The 12,510-nt window shown below is 40.2% G+C and overlaps 1 protein-coding gene across 1 annotated transcript in view; it reads right to left on the bottom strand.

Moving 5' to 3' along the window:
* Positions 1-12,201, bottom strand: part of pth2rb (parathyroid hormone 2 receptor b) — a gene marked incomplete at both ends in the record, with an annotated part of 52,993 nt that extends 40,792 nt beyond the window's left edge. The window contains 2 exons of the mRNA XM_079425818.1: positions 11,376-11,478; positions 12,139-12,201. Coding sequence (XP_079281944.1) covers positions 11,376-11,478; positions 12,139-12,201 — 166 coding nt within the window. The remainder of the gene's footprint in view (positions 1-11,375; positions 11,479-12,138) is intronic.
* Between the last annotated feature and the right edge of the window lie 309 nt (positions 12,202-12,510).

Below are 12,510 nucleotides of genomic sequence, written 5' to 3'. Positions count from 1 at the left end.
TCTCGCCCTCGCTAGCTCACTGGAAGGAGGAACCCTCAAGATGCTGCTCCGGCTCGGGCTCACTTACCACCAACAGCGAGAGCTCCCAGACACCTCCGACCTCGATTGGAGAGAAGCCATCATCCGGTGTCTGGAGAGCCTACCCACGGCGATGAATGTTCCGCCGGCGGCGAGGAGGATACCGCCGCAACAGGCGATGAACGTTACGCCATTCCCGGCGATGATGGTCCCGACCAGCCCACCTGAGTTCCCGCTGGTCCCGACCAGCCCACCTGAGTTCCCGCGGGTCCCGTCCAGCCCACCTGAGTTCCCGCGGGTCCCGTCCAGCCCCGCGCCTTCCGTGCGCCCTCTAGTGTCCGCGCTGCAAGAGCGCCCTCTAGTGTCCGCGCTGCAAGAGCGCCCTCCTGCGTCTCCGCTGGTCCCGTCCAGCTCTCCTTCGTCTCCGCTGGTTCTATCCAGCTTCGCGCCTCTCGTGCGCCCTCAAGTGTTCGCGCTGCAAGAGCGCCCTCAAATGTCCGCGCTGCAAGAGCGCCCTCCTGCATCTACGCTGGTCCCGTCCAGCTCTCCTTCGTCTCCGCTGGCTCCGTCCAGCTGCGCTCCTCCCGTGCGCCCCCCAAGAGTCCGCTCCTCCCGTGCGCCCCCAAGTGCCCGCTCCTCCCGTGCGCCCCCAAGTGCCCGCTCCTCCCGTGCGCCCCCAAGTGCCCGCTCCTCCCGTGCGCCCCCAAGTGCCCGCTCCTCCCGTGCGCCCCCAAGTGCCCGCTCCTCCCGAGCGCCCCCAAGTGCCCGCTCCTCCCGAGCGCCCCCAAGTGCCCGCTCCTCCAGAGCGCCCCCAAGAGCCCGCTCCTCCAGAGCGCCCCCAAGAGCCCGCTCCTCCAGAGCGCCCCCAAGTGCCCGCTCCTCCAGAGCGCCCCCAAGCGCCCGCTCCTCCAGAGATCCCCCAAGAATCCGCTCCTCCAATGTGGGCCCCAGAGGGGAACTTTCCCAAAGAAATTTTGGGGGGGGGGGGCATATAGCCACAGTTTGTGTGGCCAGGCCTAAGGCCAAGGCCACAAAGGACCCAGATCCATCATGGCCTCCCGAGGACCCCGATCCGCCATGGCCGTCCGAGGACCCCGATCCGCCAAGGCCGCCCGAGGACCCCGATCCGCCATGGTCTCCCGAGGACCCCGAACCGCCATGGCCGCCCGAGGATCCAGATCCACCGAGGCCGCCCGAGGACCCCGATCCGCCAAGGCCGCCCAAGGACCCAGATCCGCCATGGTCGCCCGAGGACCCTGATCCGCCATGGTCGTCCAAGGACCCAGATCCATCATGGCCTTCCAAGGCCCCTGATCCGCCATGGACTCCCGAGTCTCCAGATCCGCCATGGTCTCCCGAATCTCCAGTCCTGCCATGGCCTCCCAAGGCTCCTGATCCGTCCTGGAGGCTATATCTGTAACAGAACTGTTTGTTTAGTTTCCTTTTTGTCCTTATTTGGTTCTTCCTGTTTTAGTTTCTGACCTAGTTCTGTTAATTAGTTATATGCATCACCTGTGTTTGATTCAATTATCTTGTTTTCTCGTTTGTTCCAGCCCCTTTATAAGTCCTCAGTTCTGCCTTTGTGTTTGTCTGATCTTGAGTTAACTTATTGTCTCAGTGAGTTGATGCTGTTTATTAAAAGACTACTCTTTTGTTTACTCTTTCGTCGTGCGCCTTCATCCACGACCACAGACCGTTACAGCCCTTATAATAGCTTGAATTGAATTGGAATCAAATCGTTAATCTGTAATCCCAGCCCTATTCTAGACGAACTTGTGTATAGCTTCACGAACGGCAGAAATTCATTTTGCATGTGCTGGTCCGTTGCTCACTCAAAACTGAACCTAATTAAAACTGTTAAGAGTCCCTTGGGAAACGTCTAATGTAATTATAATTTCTTTAGTAACAGACTGTTCCAGGGTCATTTTAAGAGACTTGGCATCTCACGTTCTCAGATAGTATACTTACAACAACAATGCTTTCATCGAAGCATAAAAGCTCTATTTGCCTCAGCAATTTTCACACATTTTCCAGCAAGACAACTAACTAGCTCCACTACAAAAAGTGAAGTGACATTCAGCCAAGTATGGTGACCCACACTCGGAATTCGTGCTCTGCATTTAACCCATCCAACGTGCTCTGCATTTAACCCATCCAAAACAATGCATTGTTAATCACATACATCATGCAACTCTGCGTTTGAAAACAGAATGATTTCAAGAAAATGAATTAGAATATTAATTATAATCTTGCAAAGTGAACATGATGTATTATGAAAGGAATATCCTCAAAGCCCACAGTGACACTACGGTTTATCTTTCCTCGCGACACATTGATTCGCCGCCTTTGTGAGTCTTCATTCTAAGTGCAAGTATTGCATCAGCCATTGATTCACCCCCACAGATCAGTGTGTGAAAATGACATAGTGTCTGTGTAGAAGCGCCACACCAACCAGTCAATTCCTTGAAGGGAGAGGAGAGGGTTCGCAGCGCTACAAGAGTATGATGTTATTTTGAAACTTTAGTCAATAAATCAGTGCAGCTCAATTCAACCTGGTGGTTTGCTGATGAAAGAAAGAGCTTTGGCAAACTTTGTCTGTGCATTATATCTATTTGTGGATTCCAATGGTCATTTGGGTGAGATGTTATATGCACCATGTCGTCTTTCACACTTTGACATTTATTGATTTTTTTAGGTCCTGACTTAAGAAACAAACCATTTTTAATGTGATGGAGAATATTTTCTTTTTTTAGATATATACATATGGGTAAATATGTACCTCTTGCCACTGAGATTGGAAAAATATCCCAGCTAACTTGAATTCAGCTCTATAATCAGAACAGTAATATCAGAGCCGACACATAATAAATGATATTATCTTAAAAATTTCTGAGGATGTTCTGAGAGTTGCCATGGCAAATGCGAGAGCGTTCGACAGCTTGATGCAAATGACAATGGCTAGGCTCTAATTAACACTGATAACTAGTATTAGCAAATGTTGTCAAACAAAGGAGACTTTTGTATTATCTTCATGTTTACCGAGCTTTGAAGAGCAGCACAAATGGCCAAATGAAAAGAAAATTACTGCAAACATAAACATTAGATAAAAGCAATTTTCCAGCAGGTTAAGCAATCAACACTAGCGATTTAAAAATTTATAATATCTGGTGGGAGCTTTATAAGATGCCTACAGTTGGGATATTCATATCAAAGATATGTGCGGTTTACACCAAAGTTAAAACAGGTCCTTTGTGCATCATAAAATGATAGCATGGATGCATATGAATTAACAGAGAGCAACCTGATCAAAATTTTGCTTTTCTTACAGTAGTACCTCTAATATCAAGGCCTAATGTCCAATTTAATACATCGTCTGTGGTGGTGGAGAAACCATGACATGAAATGGGCTAATAGCATAAAATTTGCCAACTTCAAGGGTCTATAAAAAAGACTGGTGCTGTAAAAGAAGTGTTTAAGTTTGGCTTTCATTGGGGCAGTATGCCATATTTCAAGGCCTTTAATGCATAGTCAGTGGTGGCCAAGAAACCAAACCGTGGAATGGGCTAATGGCACAACAGGTGGCACAGTGTGCGTGATCCTATATGCTAAGTTTAATGGTTTCTTGTGCACACATAAAAGTCTGTATATATTTTAATTTTGAAAAGGTCCTTGAGGCCAATTAATATGGTGCTAAGAATATAGTGAGAAAAAACCCAAAATGCTTATAACCAGCTTTTTGCATAATAAAAAAAGTGCACCTTGAATTCATTCAGTCGTATTTGACAATCACTAAAGAACCACTAAACAGCTGCCATGAAACCTCACTTCTTGTACGTTATATTTATTTTCATTAAATTCTTAATTTTCTATAAAAAAAAAAAACTAAATATGGGCAGAAGTCTGGGAACACAAATATTTTTCCATACTCTGCTTTCTCTTTTCCATACTTTTACAGACCTGGAAAATACTTAAATCAATTTTCATATTTCCATACTTTTCCAAACCCCCTAAGAACCCTGTGGGGGAAGTGACTTTTTTTGTGTCAGACGCGTGTCACTTTGCTCACATCTGATTGGTCCAATTTCAGTTTGAGATCTCTAACTCAGAACATAACCTGCCCTGGAGGAGGTTAGCTGTGGAGAATAAATTACTATGGCAATGAACGCCACTAAAAGCCAAGCCACTTTCATGGTACCTAAAACCTAGGATTGGTGCAAACTAAACTGAAACTTACCTGGCTAGCCAGCTAATCCGGCTTCATGGTACAGGCCCCAGGTGTCATTCGTTTCCAGTTATTTTACCTGTACAAAAACAGCCTGATATGCTGCTTGATATTGCACTTATTTGTTATCATATTATTTCAATTCAGCATCATAATTATATTGTTTTTATATAGCGCAAATAATTGTATAATTTGCTGCACTTTGTTATTTGTCTAGTTAATATATTTATCTAGTTATTAAGGAAATGGAAGTTTCAAACATTCAAATAAAACATCTCAATAGCTTCATCTTCAGGTAATAAATTAATAAAGTATATACCAATTCAGACCAATATCAAATCTTCCTTTCATAAGTAAGATTATTGAAAAGGTAGTTTTTAATCAGCTGAACAACTACTTAAACTCAAATGGATACCTGGACAATTTTCAATCTGGTTTCCGAGCGCATCACAGCACAGAGACAGCGCTCATTAAGATAATAAATGATATTCGCTGATTCTGGCAAAATATTAGTGCTGGTACTACTAACATATTTCTAGAGAGACTGGAAAACTGGGTCAGACTTTCTGGGATGGTACTCAAATGGTTCAGGTCATACTTAGAAGGGAAAGGTTATTATGTGAGTATAGGAGAGCATAAGTCTAAGTGGACGGCCGTGGAGTCCCACAAGGCTCAATTCTTGCACCGCTCTTGTTTAGCTAGTATATGCTCCCACTAAGTCAGATAATGAGGAAGAACCAAATTGCCTATCACAGCTATGCTGATGATACCCAGATTTACCTAGCCTTATCTCCAAATGACTACAGCCCCATTGACTCCCTCTGCCAATGCATTGATGAAATTAACAGTTGGATGTGCCAGAACTTCCTTCAGTTAAACAAGGAGAAAACTGAAGTCATTGCATTTGGAAACAAAGATGAAGTTCTCAAGGTGAATGCATACCTTGACTCTAGGGGTCAAACAACTAAAAATCAAGTCAAGAATCTTGGTGTCCAAGAAGACCATTAGACAGCTGCAGCTCATCCCGAACACTGCTGCCAGGATTCTGACTAGAACCAGAAAATCTGAGCATATCACACCAGTCCTCAGGTCCTTATACTGGCTTCCAGTTACATTATAAATCATTAAATGGCCTAGGACCCACATACATTGCAGATATGCTCACTGAATATAAACCTAACAGACCACTCAGATCATTAGGATCGAGTCAGTTAGAAATACCAAGGGTTCACACAAAACAAGGGGAGTCTGCTTTTAGCTATTATGCTGCCCGCAGTTGGAACCAGCTTCCAGAAGAGATCAGATGTGCTAAAACATTAGCCACGTTTAAATCTAGACTCAAAACTCATCTGTTTAGCTGTGCATTTGTTTAATGAGCACTGTGCACTGATTGCACTGTATTTTACGTATAATCATTTATCCTTTACTGTTTTAAATTCATTTTAAATCAATTTTTAGATAATTTTTCCTTGTTTTTATTGCTGTGATAATCATTTTCTATTCTTAACTTTTATAAATAATTAAAACAAAAAATTTATACCATTTTAAAAGTTTAAACAGAAGGCTAAAGTGAGTGCTGTGATGGTAAAGAGAATGTGGGCAAAGAAAGAAAAGTGTGTTGGTTAATCAGTTTAAAGTAGGACCTCTGAGTTCTATTTGTTTGGTTTCTGGCTAGGGACTGTCTGTAAGCGGAGGGAGTGCAGGAGGGGGAGAGCGATGGACTCACTCAGACGTGAGTGAGGGACACCAGCAGAAGAAAACTGGTGTCAAAATTTAGTTACACCTGTAAGTGTAAAGGTGTACGAGTGCCCATCTATAGATTGAGAGATGTGCACAGTCCAGGAGGGACAAAATGCTTTCTCTAAGGCACTAAGAGCCGTAGAGGCAAATAGTGCATTTGAAGGTATAGGAAATACAGAGAGAATGTGAGACGCTAGAAGGGAGGTTCTAGTCGTGAATCGCTCTACCAGCTCTAAATTCCTACCATTACAGACAGGGGCACGCCTCGAGTTTTAGCGAATAGGTCAGATATGATGGTCAAAGTAAGTAGGGGGTGAAGTAGTGGAATAGTTAAGTGTTTTGGAAGTTTTTTTTTTTCCGTTCACTTAGTGCAGAAGAGTTAGAACAAAGCTTGAGAATATTTGTTTTTAAATTTCTTGTTATTATTATTATTGCAGTTTTTTTTCAACTCATTTTTATTGCTGTGATCAATATTATTATAATTTTTGTATGACTATTTTACTTTCTTTCATGTAAATCACTTTGAATTACCATTGTGTATGAAATGTGCTATATAAATAAACTTTAAAAAAGTAGGCCTATGTGAATAACGCAGTGCTAATTGACATATCATTTATTACAGTAGTCCTTAGAAACTATAAAACATATTTTCTTCTTTTTTTCTTGTGATAAAAATAGCAAAAAAAAGTGTTTGTAGTATATAAATCAATCATAAAATTGTCATTAGGAAAATATATGGGAAATATTATAGAATACAAATTATTGGTTACTGTCCAGCAGCAATTAAAAGAGATATGAAATAACAACAACAACAACAACAATATAACCTGTCAATAAGCCAAAAGAGAATTTAAAAAATCCAAAAGAATTAAAAGTTAACTATTAAAAAGAATAGCTGAACATAAGTTCACAAATAAAATATTAATCAAGTGAAACAGCTTTAGAGAACTTGTGTTTGATACAAAAGAGCAAATTATAAACAACAATGGGAGAAAAAAAATCTAAAAACTTAAAGCTTGCTCTGACACTGGCATTGGCACCCTTTACTATGAATCAGTATGGAAATACATTTTGATTCACCTGTGGTAAATCAGAAATGAGAATCACCTGTGATAAATTGTCAGTGCCCATGTGAAATAAATTAGCCACTGAATGATGTCTTCTGCGTTTTAAAAAGCCATGTTACTCCTTGTTCCTTTGAGCTGTCTGAGGAGTGCTTTTATTAGCAAGCACACAACCTCCAAAGGGTATAAGGTCATCTCCAAAGACCTTGGTATCCCTGTTTCAACAGTGTTATTAAGAAGTTTGCCAAGTATGGAACTATCAAGAACCTCCGAGGACGTAGGAGAAAGAGGAAAATTGATGAGAGAGCTCTTCGAAGGTTGGTACGAGTGGTGGAAAAAAACACCATGTCTAACATCCAAAGACCTGAAGTCCAACCTGGGGTGCGTTTCCCAAAAGCAACTATGGTCGCAAGTTACATTCTTACCAATAGAGTTCAATGGGACTTGCCACCATAGTTAGCTAACGATGCTTTTGGGAAACACACCCCTGGAACAGTCTGGGGTCATGGCTTCAACAAGTACTATACGCCGCACACTAAACCAAGCAGGGCTTAATGGGCGAAGGCACCATTGCTGAGGAAAAGACATAAAAAGGAATGACTGATCTTTGCCAAAGAGTACCTGGACAGACCACAATGCTTCTGGGAAAATGATGAAACAAAAATAGAGCTTTTTGGCAATGCAACAGTTAAAGGTGCACTTTAAAAAGCGATTTTTGCCAAACGATGTTGATATTTGACCTCGCCCCTATTTTGATATCTCCGCCCCACATGTATGTACACAACCCTGGCATAACGACGATCGCGGAAACAAGCGAAGATGACACACAAGCATATTCAAACAAAAGCCAACACAAATAAGCTGTGTGAAACAATGAAAAATCAATGTTACTCACCGATCAAAAAGAACAATCATTACAAGACACGCCCCTTTCTGCTGATTGGCTGCAAGTGTGTTTTGGGACATGGTGCGACACTGTGGTCAAAAGCGTTTTTAAAAATTGGTTAGAGCGCTTTTAAGCATGGTGGAGGATCCATAATGCCGTGGGGCTGTTTTCCTGCATATGGTACTGGAGGCCTTGACCGTATCACAAGCAGGAATTATGAAATGAGAGAACTGCCAAGAGATTTTAGAGTGAAATGTCCTACCTAGTGAGAAAACTTGGTTTGGGTTGAAGATCATGGGTCATCCAGCAAGACAATGACCCAAAGCACACATCCAAAAGCACGCAGGAATGGTTGAAAAGGAAAAAATGGACTGTTTCAAAATGGCCAGCAAGGAGTCCTGATCTCAATCCTACTGAAAACTTTTGGGGTGAGCTGAAATCTGCTAATGGGCAAAAGAACCCTGCAAACGTTCAAGAGATTGAACAAATTGCAAAGGAAGAGTGTGAGAAAATAACAGCACAGAAATGCAAGAAGCTTATAGATAGCCACAAGATATGTTTGGAGGCTGTCATTGCTGCAAAAGCGTGTGCAACCAAATATTAAGGAAGGGTGCCTTTATTTCTGCCCATGCCGTGTTTTCCTGTTTCTCCTTTGAAATTACTTCATGCAAATTGAAAAACAATGTTCTTTGTTTAATTACTTTGGACCGCCAATTAAAAAACCTTGATGATATAATTTTAGTACATTTTCATTTATTCAAATTCAAATGATTATTCAAATGAAAATGTTTGCCAATAATGGTGAGCAAGACTGTATTGTTACTGCCTTGAGTTATTATTTTGGAATAAATGTAAAATGCTTAAAAACACTAACTTAATGAGATACTCTGCTTTAATATATAAAATATTGATTACATTGATGTAAAATATAAACTAGATTTTTTTTCTTTCTAAAAAGTAATGTTTATTCAACCAAGCAAATGTGACTGTGACATGAATTTACATTTGATTTAAAAAAAAAAAAAAAACAATTTTGAGGACTTTTCCTCTTCATTTTAGAACACCATCGAACACCACTGGTGGCAACAAAACACTATACATATATATAGCACTAAATGGATTGATTCGAACAAGTCATTCGCTCAACCGATTCATTCCAAACCACTGATTCATTGAAGAATAAACATGGGTCTTAAATCATTTAAACAAATGATTCGTTCAGAAACACAGTTCATTCCGGTTTCTCTTTATTTAACCAATAAGGATAAAGTTCTCACACCACACAGTAACGGTAACATCGTTTTCTTAGTTTATTCATTTAGACACGATTTTGTGATACTAAACGCTACAGCCTTCTATGCAGATCCCAAACTTACTGGATTTTGTTCAGTGAACGGCTTCTACAGTGTGTGAGAACATGGAAAGTAGTTTTCTAAAGATTTGAAGAAGAAAAACTTTAGAAAGGCAAAGGAAAAGTATCTGGCAATGTTGTGTTTATAGCATAATTTAATCAACATTAAATTATTGATTACTGAACTGTTGTATAAATGCAGCTAAACCTTTGGAACCCAGTTGTAAGTAAAAAACAAAGACTATTAGAGTACGTTTTACAAGAAAATACCATTTCAGTCTTTCTACTTAAAATTTTCACATTTACTTCAATGTGTTACTTGCCATCTCTTTGTAACTATTTGAAGCAATTTTCACTCAGAAATAAAGTAAAAGTGCAGTAAATCCTACACCAAATTTTTGCATGCCAGCATTTTGGTGGTGTTTTGCAGAAGCAAACACTCTTCAGATTTTCTTCAGAAAATCCCCTCTCAAATGATTTAACTACATTTTTACACAAACACATTGACAATGTATTTTCTATTAGCACAATCTGTTATCACGCCATTTGTGCTTGTTGGATTTGAAAATATTCATCTGTATTGAATGGTTTGTGTCAGATTATTAAATGATAAGAAGATTTTGTTGGATAAACTGATTCGAGCTTGAAACATGTATAATCCTGAGCAGCTGAATGGGAAAGTCTCAATTCACCAGAGCATTTATACGTCAGTGATTATTTTTTAATAGGTGCGAGGAGCCATCACTGAGTTTCTTGTTTCTGTGATGATTCATATGTGCTTGAATCATCTTTAAGTTCTTAAATCATACCTTCCTCAGCATCCTAATTTGGAATTACGCAGGTAACCAGGAACCTTTCGCAGTCTTAACTTGGTATGCCTGGTAGCACAATCAGCTAACACAATTAATGTCAATGAAGAAAAGGAAAAAAACGACAGGAAAACTGGAAGAAAAACAATAAACGTGCGTCAGCTTCTGTAAACAGCAGGGTGACTCACAAGCCGCACTACACCATTAATCTGTGACATCACAAACTCCCTTCAGAGCTCAAAAGGTTTGGATTGGGGTGTTCATAAGTGGAGTATTTTTGCTGCTGCACATCTGAAAGCAATTGCACTTAAAAAGTTGCAGTACATTTGCAGCCTTTATTTGGAGTAGGTTTTACAAGAAAAATCCTATTTCTGTCTTTTTTCTTCAAAATGACATGTTTAATTCAATGTGTAATTTCTTTGTAATGGTTAATGAAATTTATTAGCAATTTCTGAGAGAAAAATGTTTCAAAGTAAATCCTACACCAGTGTATTCTTACTCAGAGGTAATGATGCATGAAGAATCCTGTTGGGATTCCAAATCACAACCTTTTGGTTACAAGTCCAGCTTTCTAACAACATACACCCAGCTCGCATTTAAACTGGAAAACTGTCACCTTTATGTCATTTACTGTAAAAAAAAAAAATTATCAAATTGCTTCAAACAGAATGGAGCCTGCAGGCGTTGTTATGATTAAACGAGGCCAGCTTGAAAAGCGACAAATCCATCACAGCTGAGATCAATATCAAATTATATGCAAAGCAGACACATTTTCACTAATGCCATCATTTGGACTCCGCTGCATAAGCGGAGATGCTTATATGAGTGGGCAGATATAGACGTTATTTGACTCTAAGGTAATTCAGTGTCTAAATAAAGCCACAAAGCAGAGAGACCAAAGACACTTGGAAAGGACCAAGACAGTTTCAAGCTCAGAAACCACATGAACCAATAAAAGATCTGATATTCTTCATCTCTTGGATCTTGGATCTCTCTCTGGTGGCAGATTTTGACAGATAAGTCCTCTAAGCAGATTCTAATGTCACATTCTATTCCACAGATTATGCGTCAGATGTGAATTCACATGTAAAAGGCTTTTAAACTAATGAACAAATTAACTAATGGGATAAATCTGTTTTAGTGTGAGTCACTTTCATCTTCACCCCCCCCCCCCCCATATTTCTATCAGTTATGCAAACGATCTATCCTCTCAGCTCCTATTTAACATCACATTAGAGGGAAAAAGCTTCAGAGGACCAAACAGAATCCACAGGAGAGGTCTTACCAGCAGGGTTGTGTTCGGAGATGTTCTGAAAGCACTGCAATTTGATGTCGTACAGCAGGAGAACTTGTTCCTGAGCTGTTAAGCCCACTTCAGGGTCCACATGCTGCCCAGAGACAAAAACCAAGACATTGATTGTCTAACAGTTTGACTGGAGTATTTTAGGTTAGGAAACTATCTAATCAGATGATTTGGAGGTGTCTTGGAGTTTCAAAGCCACCAGCAGACCTTCAAAACTTCTTTGTTAATTGGAAAAACATCATGAAGAGGATCAAGAGATTTGCATTTAACAACAGAATTCTTATGTAATTTTTTCAAAACTAAATCCAACAATTTAGCCCTCAGATTTAGCAATATGACAAATATATCTGCAATATTTCATACAATTATATTTCCAAGTAAACCCCATTCACAACATCTGACTTTACATATACTGTATGCCCTTACAATGTTAATCAGTTGAGCTTAAAATTGTTTAGGAGGCACAAATTAATTGGTTTATTTAAGTCAAAAATACCATTTGAAATGACTAAATGAACCTGACTACGTTACCTCGTTGACAAGGATTTTAATGGTTAGATAAGATAGAAACATTTTCTATTGTCAGTTTTCACAAAGAACCTGATAGAAAGCTAAACATTTAGATCTGTCAGAGTTATTAAGTTGAAATAATTAATAAATGTGTTGGGCTTCAAATTTAAATGCAAACATTAAGTTGAGGTGAAATGAGGATGAAAAAATGCAACACATTGTCTGTTCATCTTACCTGTGCTTCGACTGAAGTGCCAAGCAAAACTTGGACAAATATCCACAGTATTATAATCCACATTTTGAGCGGTTTCACAGCGTTTTAAAATACTTATACATGAAAACTGACGGTATTTGCTCAGATGATGTGTTTTCTTAGCATGTTTAGCTCAATGTGCGCCGTTCCTGCACCTCCGGTGATTTTATCCAGCTCCATTTTTGCACTGGAGAATGAACTCAGCATCTGCTGAAAGCGAAGTGAATTGAATACCACCACCTACAGCAGAAATACTCCTTCAGACAAACAAGAGAGATGGTGCACCTCTGCGCAACCACTGGTGGGCAGGAACCCCCTCTTCAAATGACTACGCAAAATTCAAATGAATAACTT

This window comes from Barbus barbus, assembly GCF_936440315.1.
Source record: "Barbus barbus genome assembly, chromosome: 9".
Taxonomy (NCBI): Eukaryota; Metazoa; Chordata; class Actinopteri; order Cypriniformes; family Cyprinidae; genus Barbus; species Barbus barbus.
This window is presented reverse-complemented; position numbering and strand designations above follow the sequence as displayed.